This window comes from Haliotis rubra, unplaced genomic scaffold, assembly GCF_003918875.1.
Source record: "Haliotis rubra isolate DU_JTF1 unplaced genomic scaffold, ASM391887v1 Scf222, whole genome shotgun sequence".
Taxonomy (NCBI): Eukaryota; Metazoa; Mollusca; class Gastropoda; order Lepetellida; family Haliotidae; genus Haliotis; species Haliotis rubra.
This window is the reverse complement of record NW_025766248.1, coordinates 87,618-106,157: the sequence shown is the minus strand read 5'-3', so window position 1 is coordinate 106,157 and position 18,540 is coordinate 87,618. Positions and strand designations below refer to the sequence as shown.

The 18,540-nt window shown below is 38.5% G+C and overlaps 1 protein-coding gene across 2 annotated transcripts; it reads left to right on the top strand.

Moving 5' to 3' along the window:
* Positions 1 to 203: 203 nt before the first annotated feature.
* On the top strand, positions 204 to 18,522 carry LOC124277480 (NF-kappa-B essential modulator-like). 2 transcript variants are annotated; one of them, XR_006898834.1, is made up of 13 exons: positions 204 to 325; positions 1,335 to 1,621; positions 5,278 to 5,489; positions 6,475 to 6,609; positions 7,620 to 8,084; positions 10,280 to 10,432; positions 11,445 to 11,575; positions 12,105 to 12,257; positions 12,507 to 12,600; positions 13,557 to 13,748; positions 16,272 to 16,604; positions 17,002 to 17,316; positions 17,357 to 18,522. XR_006898834.1 is itself a non-coding variant. In XM_046713173.1 (12 exons), the coding sequence occupies exons 2-12, from the start codon at positions 1,372 to 1,374 to the stop codon at positions 17,155 to 17,157; spliced, it is 2,274 nt and encodes a 757-aa protein (XP_046569129.1). In that variant the 5' UTR covers positions 204 to 325; positions 1,335 to 1,371; the 3' UTR covers positions 17,158 to 17,398. The 2 variants fall into 2 exon arrangements, 1 of the variants encoding a protein (XP_046569129.1); XM_046713173.1 differs by having other exon boundaries at positions 17,002 to 17,398.
* The last annotated feature ends 18 nt before the right edge of the window (positions 18,523 to 18,540 follow it).

Here is an 18,540-nt window from a genome sequence, read left to right as displayed (position 1 = left end):
AATATCAGTGTAACATCCTTGCCCAAATGTATTATGGTGCTTAGAGCGGTAATAAAGACGAATGTTCAAATGTTCATTGTCATTTAGTTGCGCTTTATGTCTTTGGAAAGTTTTATCAAGCTTATCCAACGGAAAAAGCCCACAGTTAGTCGCTGTAAAGAGTTGACAAATCAACCAATCAGAGTGCTTATTTCAATGCAAGGTCAAGGACCATCTGCGGGAATTCCCCAATTTCTGGATATTTACGACATCACGAGTATCCAAAGTAAAGCAATCGTTTCAGAGAAGAAAAGACCGTCTTACCCCGGAGATTACAGTAAATTAAGTATGTAGAATTTATTGTCATAACTGTCACAGAGTCATGTACTTGATATGATTTGAATTGAAGGTATAAACGGAGTGAGAATATTTGTCAGCTATCGGATACACATCACTCGTTTCCTGTTTCTAAATGAAAGTAAAACTAAAATTGTATTATACATTTTGGTAGTCATTCTTCATTACCCCTTGTGTTGGAAAACAAAAAGATATGAACTTAAGTAGCTGAAACCATGTTGAATCTTAATTGATACCATTTTGTTGACACCTATAACTGTAAAATATTGTGCCAACCCACACACCCTGTGATGGCGTTATAAATAAAGAATTGAAACTATTTTGTCATGGATGCAAACAAACAACACGCAAACAAATAATCAAACAATAAACAACCATCTTTTAGCTTTCACCTGCCCCTTCTTGAAATGTATGGAACATGGTGTTGCAAAGATTTTGTCCATTTACACTTTAATCATCGTTAATAATTGAATATGTACAGCCTAACAGTCAGTAATCTATAAGCACATACTGCATCAGATTGTTTGTTTCTATGTGTTCACACTGAAGCTTTGTGTAAGGGACCTAAACTTTACATTGTGCATTAAAAGTCCAAAAGTCATGACTGTGATAACACTAAACAAAGACCGAAGGATCAGTAATGACAGGTAACCATAATAACAGTCTGGGATGCTCTACCTGCTGATCTCACGGAATATTGTATCCTATATTCATTCAAGCTGAAAGTGACGAAATATTTATATTGCTAGTACAGATGCGAGAAAACAGATGCTGTTTAGATCATTAAAACCATCTGATTTGAATTTCCCTGCTGTAACCCCCTCTTGAAGTTGGTGAGAGCTTACTGTGGTGAGGAATTGTAGTGAGTGAATTGATAAAATGGTCTGATTTTGATGAAGTTCAGATACAGTTGAAATACAGTAAGCAGTGGCATTTCCACATGCTAAAGCAAGTCATTCATCTACAGTTTTGAAAGATTGTTATTTCCACAAAACCAGGGTTGTGTAGAAGATGCTGTAGGACAAACAGACCAGCATGATGTCAAGCAACGGTGTGCAGGAGACGGGGATGAGAAGGAGCAGCACGGGGCTCAGTAACGGCCTCTCCCCTGACTTCGAAATCCTCTCCCATCCCCCTTCCTCTACGGGGTCCCAGCCTCCAGTCAGCCTCAGTCAGATTAACCCCCTGGGGATGTCACAGACTCCCAGCTCTCTGACTGACGTCACCCTAGAGCAAGCACTGATGAGAGTGCATGATCTGTCTCGGGAAAATAGCGACTTAAGAGGTATGGTATTTTGGTTTTGACAATTAGTGGGAATTACTAGAGATCTGGAATGAATACATGCCAAGGTTATAAAGTCCACAGTTTTTTTTCAACATTGATAGACATAATAATGAAGTTCCCCATGGTTGAAGGAGATACTACAAAACCGTCTGTCTTAAACTTCTTGTGACAATGTTTATTATATGAAGCCTGTAATTAATATGTTTTCAATCAAATATGCATGAAAAACAATGGGAAATGGTGATATGAATGTGCTCTATGTAGAGTATGATTCACAAACTCACTCTGGGAATAAAACAAGGACTAATTGTCTCAGAGTCTGTATACTGTGTCGAAGTGGAGTATCGATATTATAAACCTGTTGAATTGTATCTCATTTGGCTAGCAATACAGAATCAATCAGATACTAGTACCAGTCCGATATGAACATGCAGCCACACATTTTGGCACTACATTATGTTAGAGCAGAAACTCCTCTGCAATAATCTAATTTACATCTTGGCAACTTTAAAGCAATCCTGATTTCAAAACACTAATTGCTGAACATTCTGAATAAAAGACACTGATTAGAACTCTTTAAGAGATTGTGCTCAGGGTGTTTGACTCTTTGTTTTTAAGTCTACATGCATTAAAGGCATAGTTTCCTTGGAAGTAATATTATAGTGGTAAATAGGACTTGGGTTGAAAACATGTGTTTCCTGAACCAGATGCTTTGTCATTAAACTGGAAGTGGTTTCAATTGTGGTAGCCTGAACCAGATGCTTATTCAGTGTGATTCATATAAACTGGAAGAAATGGTTTCAATAGAGTGGAAAACATTTATGTTCCCTAGTGTGCTAAGGGGATAGGAGAGGGCTTGAGCCAAGAAGATGCAGGACAGAAGTTCTATCAAATTACTTCAGTGTGATTCATATCACCAACCATAGGTGTTTTTTTTTTGGTGTAAAAAATAAATTTATTTAGTTACATATTTACTGTTATGTAAATTTTTCATCTTAGTAAGGGTTGCATTTAGAGATTATAGACTTATTTATATGTAGGTCAGGATGCTTATTAGAGAAAGTTGCATGCTGGGGTTAATGTGGTACATGCTAACAGTTCCCATCATTTATCATTATGTTTATGCTCATTTTATATAGACTGTTACTTGGATGATATCACTTTCTAGGTAACTATATGGTTATATAGACTGTTACTTGGATTATATCACTTTTCTAGGTAACTATATGGTTATATAGACTGTTACTTGGATTATATCACTTTTCTAGGTAACTATATGGTTATATAGACTGTTACTTGGATTATATCACTTTTCTAGGTAACTATATGGTTATATAGACTGTTACTTGGATTATATCACTTTTCTAGGTAACTATATGGTTATATAGACTGTTACTTGGATTATATCACTTTTCTAGGTAACTATATGGTTATATAGACTGTTACTTGGATTATATCACTTTTCTAGGTAACTATATGGTTATATAGACTGTTACTTACTTGGATTATATATAGACTTTTCTAGGTAACTATATGGTTATATAGACTGTTACTTGGATTATATCACTTTTCTAGGTAACTATATGGTTATATAGACTGTTACTTGGATTATATCACTTTTCTAGGTAACTATATGGTTATATAGACTGTTACTTGGATTATATCACTTTTCTAGGTAACTATATGGTTATATAGACTGTTACTTGGATTATATCACTTTTCTAGGTAACTATATGGTTATATAGACTGTTACTTGGATTATATCACTTTTCTAGGTAACTATATGGTTATATAGACTGTTACTTGGATTATATCACTTTTCTAGGTAACTATATGGTTATATAGACTGTTACTTGGATTATATCACTTTTCTAGGTAACTATATGGTTATATAGACTGTTACTTGAATTATATCACTTTTCTAGGTAACTATATGGTTATATAGACTGTTACTTGGATGATATCACTTTTCTAGGTAACTATATGGTTATATAGACTGTTACTTGGGATTATATCACTTTTCTAGGTAACTATATGGTTATATAGACTGTTACTTGGATTATATCACTTTTCTAGGTAACTATATGGTTATATAGACTGTTACTTGATTATATCACTTTTCTAGGTAACTATATGGTTATATAGACTGTTACTTGGATTATATCACTTTCTAGGTAATATGGTTATATAGACTGTTACTTGGATTATATCACTTTTCTAGGTAACTATATGGTTATATAGACTATACTTTGATTATATCACTTTTCTAGGTAACTATATGGTTATATATAGACTGTTACTTGGATTATATCACTTTCTAGGTAACTATATGGTTATATAGACTGTTACTTGGATTATATCACTTTTCTAGGTAACTATATGGTTATATAGACTGTTACTTGGATTATATCACTTTCTAGGTAACTATATGGTTATATAGACTGTTACTTGGATTATATCTAGGTAACCATGGTTATATATATGGATTTTTGGTTATATAGATATAGGGTAACTCTATGGTTATATAGATTGTTACTTGGATTATATCACTTCTTCTAGGGCCACTATCACTCATGGTTATATAGACTGTTACTTGGATTATATCACTTTCTAGGTAACTATATGGTTATATAGACTGTTACTTGGATTATATCACTTTTCTAGGTAACTATATGGTTATATAGACTGTTACTTGGATTATATCACTTTTCTAGGTAACTATATGGTTATATAGGACTGTTACTTGGATTATATCACTTTTCTAGGTAACTATATATGGTTATATAGACTGTTACTTGGATTATATCACTTTTCTAGGTAACTATATGGTTATATAGACTGTTACTTGGATTATATCACTTTTCTAGGTAACTATATGGTTATATAGACTGTTACTTGGATTATATCACTTTTCTAGGTAACTATATGGTTTATATAGACTGTTACTTGGATTATATCACTTTTCTAGGTAACTATATGGTTATATAGACTGTTACTTGGATTATATCACTTTCTTCTAGGCAACTATATGGTTATATAGGCTGTTACTTGGATTATATCACTTTCTAGGTAAACTAACTATATGGTTATATAGACTGTTGCTTGGATTATATCACTTTCTAGGTAACTCTTTGTTACACTTTTTTTCTAGGTTAACTATATGGTTATATAGACTGTTACTTGGATTATATCACTTTTCTAGGTAACTATATGGTTATATAGACTGTTACTTGGATTATATCACTTTTCTAGGTAACTATATGGTTATATAGACTGTTACTTGGATTATATCACTTTTCTAGGTAACTATATGGTTATATAGACTGTTACTTGGATTATATGATTTTCTAGGTAACTATATGGTTATATATATCACTTTCTAGGTAACTATAGACTTTACTTGGATTATATCACTTTTCTAGGTAACTATATGGTTATATAGACTGTTACTTGGATGATATTACTTTTCTAGGTAACTATATGGTTATATAGACTGTTACTTGGATTATATCACTTTTCTAGGTAACTATATGGTTATATAGAATGTTACTTGGATTATATCACTTTTCATGTTGTTTAGCTCCAGTTGCTTGATGTGTTTTCAGAAAGTTCAAACAAATGGTGTTATGTTTAATGAGTGACATATTTGACGTCAGATTATTTGAAAGACAACAATGAGATGATGAAGAAGCAGTATGAAGCGTTGGCAGAGTGGAAGAAGAAAGTCCACGACGCCAACGTAGCCAACCGTGACAAGTTTGACCAGACGAAGGCGCTGATCCTGGGACTGATCCTGGGACTACGGAAAGACAATGAAGAGTTGTTGGAGAAGGTCCGCGAGCTGGAGACGAGCAAGGAGGAGAAGATGGTACAGTAATATTCCTTGGAGAGATAGAAAGTGGTAGATGTTATTGACATGTCTGGACTACCTCCGTGGTGTAGTGGTTAGAGCGTCCACCCGGAAAGCAGAAGGTCACGGGTTCAATTCCCGGCCATGTCATACCAAAAGACATTAAAATATGGTACTTGTTGGTCCCTGTCTGGCGCTCGACATTAATGGGTACAACAAGGACTGGTTGGCTCGGAGTCAGTATATTGTGTCTGAGTGGGGTATTCATGCTTAACCGAGGCATGGCATGTCAGTGAGCTGGCACTATAAAACCAGTTTTAGTCTGGGCTAGTACAAGCAGTAACACATACACACGCATGCACGTCGTCATATGAGCGAAATAGTGCAAACCCCATTTCACCTCACCTCGCCTATTGACATACCCACATTGTATACTTCATAGAAACTGTATTTTCATGTAGCATTTGTTATTTGTTGCCACATGTTGCAGTATACCAGCTTTGTGACAGCATTCCGTGAATAATGAAGTCCGGAAAAGTCAGTCCTGTGACTGATATGAGCATTGATCTATAGACCATGTAACTGGGACATCTGCCTGTTTAAATGCTTAATTTTACACTGAATTTATTGTTATAATACCAATGAATTTAAGAAAATTTAAGTTAAATCCAATTTGAAGCCAAAATAATTTTCCCAAATCTGGCTTCCTTGGGAACTTTGGAATGCTAGTCACACTTCTGGTGTATTGGCATGTGTGCGGTTAAGGTTTGTTAATCATGTTTAGTCATTTAAACTACTGTAACCATTTGTCTTTCTGCTTAACTTTTGATTTTTTTATAAACATGATGATCATATAAGTTTGCGTTCCATGGAATTTAAAAAAGATTCTTTCAAATGATTGTTTTTTTTTACAGTGTTAATTTTTTTATTAGGAATGCATAAAACAATGAGGAAAATAAGTGTTCCTTGATCATTGTACTGATGTTTCATATTTTTGTACCAGACTGAGTTGCTGGGTAAGATCCACGCCCTGGAGTCTGCACGGCTGAAGAGTGAACAGCTGGCAACTCAAGTCTGTAGCAAGGCAGAGGAACAAGGCATGTCCATGGACGACCTTGACCTTACTCTTAATGAAACGGTAGGTCACAAGGTCATGTCATCAATTATTTTAACAGCAGTGCTGACATCAAGTTTTGTTAAGTGTCTGCTATGACATTTTTAACTGTTGACTACATGTAGGTGAGCTACAGTGTCATGACACTGTTTTCAGAAGTTATTTACTCAAAATGTTTTCTGTTTTCAAATTTATTATGGCTATCATAACGTGAACTTGAATGATGTCCCCTCTTTTGATGAAAAAATAACAGATTCTACTCTGCTCTTGTGGAATATGTCAGATTGTAATATTTTCCAACTTGATAAAAAACGTGTATGAATCGTTTGCATTCAAGTGGTCTATTTCCGTGTCAAGTATCTGACGTGTGCCAGTTGTCCTGTGAGTCCTGTAACGTATGGAAATCCTGACTGCACTATGAACATTGTTAATACTGATGTTTGCTATGTCCTTTTATCAAGGGACATCACTCCCAATGGTAAAATGAACAAATCTTAATTTGGTGTCATGGGCCTAAATAACGTAAAGCATCCCGTTTATGTCATAGCTGGTGCAATATTTTTGACATAAGTGTATCTTGAATCCAAAAGACTTCTCTAAATACAACAGCCACACACTGCATCAGATTACTTACAACAGAGGACAATATCACAAAATATACTTTCACACCCCTTGCTTCATTTAAAATCAATAACAGAATTATTTTATTGACAATATATTTTGAAACTCACTAATTTAGAAAATGACTCCAAACATTTACTGAGTCACCATGACTCCCATTCTATGTAAAACCCTGTTTCACAGATCACAGGACACAGAAAGAGGAAGTGATCTTATTGCTTGGTTTTACAGTATTGAATTATATGCAGTTTCAAAATAATATGTTGAAATATCTAGGAATATCAGGAAATGAGAACTTACAAAATACCTACATTTTGAGCCAATTCAAGATGTTTTCTCAATATGCCTCCTACGACACACATTTGAGAATCTTAGATAACTCTGTGTGAACAAGTGATCCAATGTGGCTGCAGGTTGTCGTCAGTGTCAGTGCTGAGACGGAGGAAAGAATCAGTCAGCTGGAGAATGAGCTAGAGGAGAAGAATGGAGAAATGAAAAGATTGACAGAAGAAAAAAATAAACTGAGTTCCCAGGTGGGTCAGTTCCGCGATAGCGCTGACCAGCTTCTGAAGGATCTGGAGTGCCAGCAGAAGCTGAAGGAGGATCTCCAGAGGGAAAACCAGGAACTCCTCGAGAAGAACCTTGACCTCAACCTTCAGTTGCAAAGTCTCCTGTCAGACACTCGCATTTCTTTACAGTTGGTTGAGAAAGCAGGGTTTAGTTCAAAATCACAAAGTGGTATGTCTGATGTAGTTGGTATGTCAGTGACAGAGACACAGGAGGTAGCACGCTTGTTGGAACAGCTTCAGAAGAATGAGCAAAAGTTTAAAACTGAAATGGCAACAATGAGGTCACATGTACAAGGAGAGAAAAATAAGGTAAATTTTTTATCTTATTTTTAACCCCAGTTTACCACGGGTAAACGGGTGAGCTTTATTCAAGTGAAGTTTTTGTTTTGATTGTATAATTCATCAACCATTACAAGACTCTGCAAATAATAAGTGCACGGTTTAAGTCCTTGGCTTCATTACGGATTTTGACAATTATAGCTGAAAAACATTTGACCCAAATTTGATGTTTACAGTATGTGAAAACAGCTCTAGGACTGCACATTTTCATGTCTGGGCTAAATTATAGATTTTGCCCATTCTAATTGAGTAATTTATGCTTCTAAATTAAACCCAGGACTTCAAACCAAAATAGAGTGAGTGAGTTCAGTTTAACGTCTCCTACAATATTAGAGGAATATCACAGTGGGGGACACCAGAAATTGTACATATTGTACCCATGGGGAATCAAACCTGGGTCTTCAGCATGACGAGCGAACGATGAAACCTTTAGGCTACCCCTCTGGCCCAAAAACAGACAATAACACGATACAAAGAATGAATAACTTTAATGAAACAATGCTAATATATAAAATGAGATAACAACACATAAACGAAGAATTGTTTTCTTTTTTCCTCTTCATTTTGTTTTCCAGTCAACCAGGTGTTAAATAACGAAATGACAGCTGTCAAAAAGTATAAACCAATATCCCAATTACACATGGCTGTCGTATTCATTTGAAATGTCATTCTGAGTAAGCATACTAATTCCGACATGAAGGACCAATGTGTCTTGTAAATAAATAAACCCTCAAATAACACTTATAGAGCATGTGTTAAAGAACACAGCTTTCGGAGATGACTACGTTTTTCAATTTAATCCAAGCCCATGGACTTCAAAACATTGTTGAGTGTGTATTATGAACTATGAATTATGGTTGTAACAAACTAAAATATGTTTTCCTTTGAGATAGTAAAAAACAAATCCGTTAAGATCCAGGTTAGAATTGATCTTCAGCAACCAATGCTTGTCATATGAAGCTCGTTGACATGGTTGACACATGTCATTGTATCCCAGTTGCGTAGATCAATGCTCATGCTGTTGATCACTGGATTGTCTGGTCCAGATTGGATTGTTTACAGACAGCCGCCATATAGCTGGAATGTTGCTGAGTGCAGCGTAAAAGCTGACTCACTTGTACAAAATATAGTTTCCTGTAGTTGGCTTCCTGTGGTAGACCTGTGGCATCCTGTGGTAGTTGTGAGATGGCGGTCAAGCTGAGTGACTTGGTTGGTAGCTGTTTAATGCCACACTCAGCAATATTCCTGCAGTCTGTAAATAATCGGGTCTGGACTAGACAATCCAGTGATCAAATGCATGTGCATCAATCTACGCAACTGGGATACGATGCCATGTGTCAACAAAGTCAGCGAGCCTGACCGACCGATCCCATTAGTCACCTTTTACTAAAAACATGGGTTGCTGAATATCAATTCTAATGGTCAGCCTGGGTGACTTGTGTGATTGTGTGTCTTCATATACCAGTGGCATGGATAGTTGTTCTTGATATTGATCACTGGTTTGTGTTGTCCAGACTGAACTATTTATAGGGGCGGTGGGGTAGCACAGTAGTTAAAGCATTGGTTCCTAACACCAAATACCCAGGTTCGATTCCCCAAGTGGGTACAATATGTGAAGCCCATTTCTGGTGTCCCCCTCCTGGATATTGCTGGAATATTGCTAAAAGCAGCATAAAATCATACTCACTCGCTCACTTACAGAACTATTTATAACTATTCACTATAGCTGCAGGTTTGCTCATTTCAGCTATTTTCAGTCAACTGATTGTCTGACTGGACTTTTTTATTGTTTATATGTGGAATATTTCTCAAAGTTTGATTTACTTACTTGCTTGAAATGTAAATGCCAGTTCTTTGTCCAAACAACATAACTAGAGTGTCTTAAAGTCTTCCACACTTTCAAGGGCGGTGGGGTAGGCCAGTGGTTAAAGTGTTTGCTTGTCATGCCGAAGCACGAGGTTAGATTCCCAACATGTGTGAAGACCATTTCTGGTGTCCCCCGCCGTGATGTTGCTGGAATATTGCTAAAAGCAGCGTAAAACTAAACTCACTCACTCACCCACTTTGGCACTTTCTGTGATTGACCAAAAAAGACTTAAGGATGCTCTAAGTTTTGGATGGGTCTGTAACAATGGTTATGTGAACTGCATCCTGTCTTTGTGCAGAGTCAGCAACTCCAAGCCCGACTAACCGAGAATAGTCAGAGGATATCGGCCATGATACAACAACATGAACAGGAAGTGGCTGTGTTGAGGAAGGAGCATGAGCAGAAGCTGATGGAGTTGGCACGGCAACAGGACACAGAGAGGGAGCAGCAGGTATGTTGTCAGTCCGCCACCTTGAAGTCTCTCAGTTCAAAATAAGGGTAACACTATTCATCGTGAATCTTGAATCTTGCTATTTGTCAATGCTGTAAGATTCAAGACAATACTGACACAACATTGTGAAATACTGAGACACACAGTACAAGACTTGGACAAATTGGACAATACTGGCGCACTATACAATATATGGACTCACTGTCAAATACTGGGAAATATTGTACAATACTGGAGACACACTGTACAATACTCAGACTTATAACCCTAATCCAGTCACCCCATGACAGTATGCAATAGATATGGCCTTTTGCAACCCATGCTGATTGTACGAGGGGCGGTGCGTTAGCCTTGTGGTTAAAGCGTTCGCTCCTCTCGCCGAAGATCCGGGTTTCGATTGCCCACATGGGTACAATGTGTGAAGCCCATTTCTGGTGTCCCCAGCCGTGATATTGCTGGAATATTGCTAAAAGCGAGGTAAAACCAAACTCACTGATGATACGAGGGGAACTGTTGAAAGTGCTAGACCACTGACACGGACACTAATAATATCAAAAACTTTCTGTTCTTCTTATTTCTTTTATATTTATTTAGTCAAAATTATTCTTTGCTTGTCTGGACATTTTGTGTGTAACATAAAGAAGCAATAGTATTATTGCCACAAAGAAAGACTTCTAAAGCTTGTCAGAGTAGCAGTGCCAATCAGTTGAAATTTCATTTAAATTAATGTAAACAATATGGAATGAAATGTTACATATGATTAATGCAATTTATTTATTAAAAACATGAAACAAGAAATACAATGAGCCTGCTTTTAGAAAAAATGTTGACATGCTTGTTTGGCTTTGATGATAATGAATTTCCGTGGAGAAATAGAAATGAAAATTGCCTGCCTGTGTTAGGCTTTTCTGCAGTGAAGCAGAATTAAAAACAATATTATAACGAGTATGGATGAAATATGATAAAACTACAATATCAGCATGCCATCTAGCGGTGCTGTTCTTCACTTCAGCTGCAGTCTGCCACATACGACACGGATGTCCAGTCTCTGCGATCTCAGGTGCTGACGCTCATCAGTGAGGTCCACGAGACGCAGACCAAGTTGTCCGCCGCCACAGATGCACATGAGAATAAGGACAGAAGGTGAATGAAGAGACCCAAGCAGACCCCTGTAAACCTTACCAGTCCCAGTCAGACCCTGGCGGTCTTAGATCTTTTCAGTCCCAAACAGAACTTAGCAGAGTCTTTAAATCCCGTCCAAGGCCAACCTGTTCAATCTCAAATATACACAAGCAGACCTTTACAGACCTTTTCAGTCCCAAGCAGATCCTTATAGACCTTTTCAGTCACAAACATACCCTAGCAGACTTTTTCATTCTGAAATCAAAGTAGACCTTTGCAATCAGTAACAAACCCGAGCAGACCTTTGCAGTCCCTAACAGACCCTAGTAGACCTGCAGTCCCTAACACACCCGAGCAGACCTTTCCAATCTCCAAAAGACCTTAGTAGACCTCTGAGTCCAAGAAATATGGCTGAAATGAAGCTACTGCAACGTTGAATTTTATCTCAGTCACTCACTCACTCAGTCCCAAACAGACCCAAGCAGACCTTCTCAGACCCAAAGACCACTGTACGTGTCCTGCTGTTACCGTTGTGATTGTTCTGCTTCAGAATGAAGGACCTGGAGGAGAGGAACAAGCGGTACCAGATGGACCTGAACCAGAACCGGCACGAGATGCAGGCCCTGATCCATTCACTCCAACAGCGCTGTGGTCTGTCCGAGCACGCCCACGCACAGGAGCGGCAGAGCCATGAAGTCACAAAGTATGTGCATTACCAAGACCTGTTATGTCCGCATCAGACTTTCGACAGGATAAATTTCAAATATTTTGCTATGTCGTGCATGTATGTGTTTACCGTATCTTACCATAGATATGCTGAATTCTGAGGACATAATAAAACAGTCTGAAGAAAGGGGGTCGTCTTATCTACAGGTTACACTTTCGTCAAACTCTGATAATGTCGATAGCAGGACATACCAATGAATAAACTCTTGTTATTTTTTCTATTCAGACACAATATGAGTGAACTGCGGACATCGTTTGAGCAGCTGGTCAATGACTACAAGGAACTCCTGGACACGTTTGACCAGTACAAGCTGCAGCAGGTGGGTGGACATTCATGGGAGACAACTCTGCAATGACAGTTGTGGTCTGGGGAGTGTTTGAGGGTTTATTCAAAGTGTCATACTTTTTCACTGGAAATTGTGAAAGCTGATAGCATGCATGTATGATATGAAATACTCTTCTCTCCAATATGACATGGCAAAGATAAGTCTATTTTTTTGCCTTTTATCCGAATGTTATACATTTAGATATCATGGTATAATATAAGGTTACATTCAACTTACATGATCTTTTACAATTATGGTGAGTTGAGTTGAATGAGAAAGAGTTATTTACATGGCTACATACAGAGCAGTCCAATGTGTAATTGTACCTCATGTTTTGGGTAAAGATGTGTTTTAATCTGTATGAAACCTTACTGCTCTCCCTTGATTAAAGATGAAGTAGTTGGCTGTGGTAGTTACTCATTGACCTTTGTCTTCACTCTTCCAATATCCCATCTACTTCCTCTTTCTCTCCCCTCTCTTATCTCACCCCATTTTCCTTCATCAAGTGTTTTCACCCATCAACCTTCTCTCATCTCTCTCTTTTACCCTCTCCCATCTTCCTCTCTTCTCTTTGTATGTTCCTTCTCTTCTCCAATCTTCCTCTTTTCTGTGCTTTGTATGTTTTGTCTTCTCCATTCTTCCTCTTCTTATCTTCCTCTGTTCTATGCTCTGCATCTACTCTCTCAGTTCAAATCTTTGCTTTCTCTGTCTCTTCTGCCCTGTCCTATCTTTTTCTTATCTTCTCTCTATCTCTTCTCCCGTCTCCCTCTCTTCTCTGCTCTGTATTCCTTCTCTCTTCTCCAGTATTCCTCTACTATCTCTTCTCCCCTCTCCAGACTTCCACTTATCTCATCTTCTCCTCATCTCACCTTTTCCCTTCACCACAAAATCTCCCCCTAATCCTTGTAAACTACAAGTGACCCAACATCAATGCCTCCATTCCCTTTCAGGAGCGGCAGACACCGGGCTCCATTCCCCAAAACCAGCGTGCCATGTTGGAGCAGATCAACCACCTAACAGCTCAGGTGATGGCGGCAGAGGAGGCCATCACTATCCGTGATGAGCAGATCCAGTCGCTGAAGACCGACCTCGCAAGCAAGAAGCGAGAGTACGAGGATATGGCCGCTGTGTTCAAAGCTCAGGTAGGATGATCTGTTCATGCCCGCTGCTCAACCGGCGAGATATTTCACTTCTGACAAAAACATAATCATAACATTTATAGTGAGTGAGTGAGTTTGGTTTTACACTTTTTTTTAGCAATGTTCCAGCAATATCACGGCAGGGGACACCAGAAATGGGCTTCACACATTGTACCCATTTGGGGAATCGAACCTGAGTCTTCAGTTTAATGAGCAACGCCTTAACCACCAGGCTACCCACCGTTCATTTCTTCGGAACCATTTTGCAGCTACGTCCACCTCTTGACCACCTCTTTCTTGTGGTCCTATAAAACTGAAACTTTGATTCGTCCGTAAAAATATCATTTGAAAAGTCTGTACCCTCCTTTTCTCTGCACCACTCGAGCCTTTTCTCCACATGTGCTGTTGTCATCAATGGAACTTTCTTCGGCACTCACTTGACATATCCAGATTGCTTTAAAGATCTTCTGATTGTCCATTCTGATACCTTAGGGGTTCCTTGACTTGACGCCTTCACGGCAAGCTGTTTTGCAGACCAGTTTGGATACGCCGCCACGAGATGCGCGATACGTCGTCTGTCGTTTGCCCCAAGAGTAGCATGACATCCCGATCCAGCCTGTTGCTCCGTCCCTAACCCTGCGTCAAATTTCGTCAAATTTCGGTAAACAGAGGCCCGATGCAGTCCCGTCAGTTTCACAAGTCTAGTTACGGATCTAATACCTGCTTCATAATATGACAAGAGTCGATTTCTGTTGTTTTGTAACGTCATGGCAAAGCTTCGTTTCTATCTGCTAGCAACGAGGTCACGTGATCAAGCCATCCCTGAACCCAAGGGAGATAATTCCATACCAACGAGGCAAGCTACTGGTGGCTAGAAACAATGTATTTCGTTTTTTTTTATAGTAGCATCGAGTCTACAGAATAAAGGTTTTTGTTGCATTTATTCTGCTCGTTACTATATAACTAATATACTGGTGCTCTCAGACTCTTGCTGAACATATTTGTAGAAAGGAGTATTAACGAGCTACGGTTATTACGAACTAAAATTAGTGGTCACTTTAAGTTGGTTATAACCGTAATATACTCAGGGATTTACCTCGAGTCCTGTAGTTCAGGGTCCCTGGGACTCATATTCCCAAGAGTCAATTTCTGTTGTTTTGTAACGTCATGGCAAAGCTTCGGTTTCTACTGCTAGCAACGAGGTCACGTGATCAAGCCATCCCTGAACCCAAGGGAGATAATTCCATACCAACGAGGCAAGCTACTGGCGGCTAGAAACAATGTATTTCGGCTTTTTGATAGTATGATCGAGTCTACAGAATAAAGGTTTTTGTCGCATTTATTCTGCTCGTTACTATATAACTAATATACTGGTGCTCTCAGACTCTTGCTGAACATATTTGTAGAAAGGAGTATTAACGAGCTACGGTTATTACGAACTAAAATTAGTGGTCACTTTGAGTTTGTAATAGCCGTAATATACTGAGGGATTTACCTCGAGTCCTGTAATTCAGGGTCCCTGGGACTCATATTCTTAATATTCAGTTGTCCTGAACTTCAAAATGGGGGTCCCAGACACTTAAATATTATTATCAATACCATGTTGTAATATTGTTGTCATTCAGTTACTGTTATTGTATTGTGTATCATGATCATCACATTGTTACAGCAATTAAATTGCAAATGATACCATAACCCAGCTAGTAGCAAACTCAGTGATAACTTATTGTTACTTGATTTGAAGTTTTACAAAAAGTATTTGGACTTTTTCTACGTCCCTGTGGATCCATTGTCCATTTTTATGCGTATAGCATGCAGGAATTCGTGTCCTGTAAATCCCTGATACGTATTAGATTATGCTTCTCAAAAGGTCTAACATCAGCTGTTGACATGTATGATTGTGTTGGGGTAATTATGTTTTCATACTTGTTATAATTTCCATCATATTTAAAACATCTTTCAAAGGTTTTTTTTAACTAAACATTGGGTTTTGCTTGAACAAAAGTATTTTATCCTACAAGTGCACTCATTGGAGTGAGTGAGTGAGTTTAGTTTAACGCCACTTTTAACAATATTCTAGCAATAACCACTAGGCTACCCCACCACCCCCACTCATTGGAACAGAATCATGATACTTTCCATGGCATGGTCTCCTGGATTGTGTGCAACCAGCTATAGCGACATCACATCATGTGGAGTTTCTTATCATGCAATGTCTGCCTTAGGTTTCTAAATTCTTGCTACTTTTGAATGAAGACATCAGACCAACATATCCAGTTTTTGGGTAACAAACAGGTAAACAGACAGTTCCAAATGTAATCGCTGGAAACTTAGGGTTATGTTGTGGATATTTTGTACATCAAAATGTTTTTGAGCCATGGCAATTCCACCTAAAATTGAGTACCAAGAAAGGCATATATTTGTTGTTTTGGTCAGATCTTCATGCAGTGTGGTATCATATCACACTAAGAGATCTGATGGTTTGATCCTACTTGGTGTTTTATCCTGTATTGTATTCCCTTCCAGGCAGATGTTTACAAGGCTGACTTTGATGCTGAACGGTCAGCTCGGGAACAGCAGGTGTCGGACAAGGAGCGGATCCTGACGGAGATGGGTGACCTCCAGGTGCAGAACCAACAGCTCATCGATGACCTCGAGGCGTACTCCCGCCGTCAGATGAGTGAGATGCAGCGTCGGGTAGCACCGTCACCCCATTCATACCTCCAGTGTGTCAGCCCAGGGGGTCCCTATGGCCCCCTGCAGCCCACCTTTAACTACCAGGGAGGGATGCCAGACAACCAGCCATTACCTGACCTCAGCTACCCTGACACTGTCAACCTGAACCAGCAGCCGAACCAGGTAGGTGTCACTAGGGATGGTCCCTGGGGTGCTGACTGGGATGATTTACAGGCAATGTTAAACAAAAATTCAAATTATTTCTTAAAAAAACAGTGAAGATCCGGATTAGAATTGATCTTCAGTAACCAATGCTTGTCGTAAGAGGTGAATAACAGAATCGGGTGATCAGGCTTGTTGACTAGGTTGACACATGTCATCGTATTCCAATTGCTTAGATCAATGCTCATGCTGTTGATCACTGGATTGTCTGGTCCAGACTCAATTATTTACAGACCGCTGCCATATAGCTGGAATATTGCTGAGTGCAGCTTAAAAATAAACTCACTCACTTACTCTAAAAACATGTTGACCTTACCGAGTCAGGAGAGATAAAGATGTAACCTCTGTTATTCTTCAGGGCCCTCCTCAGATGGACCCAGGTCAAATCGAGGAGGAGGAAGCCCCCCTTGTGTGCCCCCAGTGCAATCTAACATGCCCCGACATGGACACCCTACAGATCCACGTGATAGAATGTCTGGACCAAGATGACCAACGGAGAGCCAATCGTCAGTAGCTTCTCTCAAGCTCCGAGCTGCCTGTGATTTTAGTTGTATATGTGTTGACAGTTTGAATGGATGAGGGTGATTTTACCCCGGCAATGTTTGATGATGATAGAGGTCTTTGGCTGCCGTGACTGATGAGGTTTGTAGTACTTTGTTATACCATAGTGCAGGTAATAAATATGCATCCCAGGTAATAAATATGCATCCCAGGTAATAAATATGCATCCCAGGTAATAAATATTCAAATCATAACTGACCAGTAGGAATCAAGTTATCACTAGGGAATGGTCATTTATTTGGTCAGCTAATGGAATTGGTCTTATGACTGTCCCTTCTCTCCCCACCATTTTGTGGGCCTCCCAAATTGATATAATCTGTTATATTTAAATCCTTTTTGGAAGATTTGTGTGCAATTCAAATTGGATAGGGTAATTTTGAATTAATTTCCATATTTTATGCAAATACCCAGCTTATCTTGAGCTGTGAGGACATCATCACTTTTTTATCAAGTCCCAATCTGTCATTTTCTCACCATACCAGGGAGAAATATGGTATATGCAACATAGTCAAACAGGCTTGTCAGATTTTAAGAGCTAAATGTTTTGGTAAATACTTGACAATTGATACTTGAGCATTGAATTGAAAACTGATAATGTGCTATGTTTTTCATAATCTTTTCATCTTAAATAGGTTGACATCATCTCTGACCTATAATTTCTTTAACCTTTCAAGAGATTAAAGCTTGGCAAGTCTTGTTACAATTTATAATATCAGGGTACCACTTCTTGGTTTCTTTCAAAGATTTCACTGCTTATCATGATATGGCACCATGAGGAGAATTAGGTGATATAAGTTGTAAATAGTTATTGTATGTGTAGTCTTCATGAAACTAGTATAGGTCGGTACAGTTAATACAGAAATTAATAGGTGATCCAAAGATTCAATATTCAGATGGTGTGGATTATATTTCAATAATTGTACAAATTACTTATTACACATTCTCCACTGAGGTAGACTTCCACAGTCTGTGAGTTGTCTTTGTAACACTTGAGTGGAGTAGTCTAGTGGTCAATGCGTTCTCTCTTCCTGACCTAAGGCTGGGTTCAAGTCCACACAGTTTTATTATACTTCTGTGAGCTTATTGATATATCCAGCACGAATTCATTAATTCATTGGGTGTCCAATTGGATTTGGTGGTCAGCAAAGTGTGCTTATCATAAGAGAAGACAAACTGGTTTGAGTAGTCTGACTCCGTCATGTCTTACAGATTGGGTCTTTGTTGCGTATACCACTTGCTGGATGATCATGTCAAGACGTGATGATGTACAGACTGATGATATGTAGAGAGAACATTGCTGAGTTTGGTGTTGACTAACGAGGAAACAGACAATCAT

What these genes read in the sequence shown, in the direction of transcription:
- LOC124277480 (XM_046713173.1), top strand. Translation starts at nt 1,372, where the DNA reads ATGATGTCAAGCAACGGTGTGCAGGAGACGGGGATGAGAAGGAGCAGC. An exon ending in CGAGCAAGGAGGAGAAGATG is followed by an intron (nt 5,490 to 6,474) that starts GTACAGTAATAT and finishes TTTTTGTACCAG; the next exon opens with ACTGAGTTGCTGGGTAAGAT. An exon ending in ACACAGAGAGGGAGCAGCAG is followed by an intron (nt 10,433 to 11,444) that starts GTATGTTGTCAG and finishes TCTTCACTTCAG; the next exon opens with CTGCAGTCTGCCACATACGA.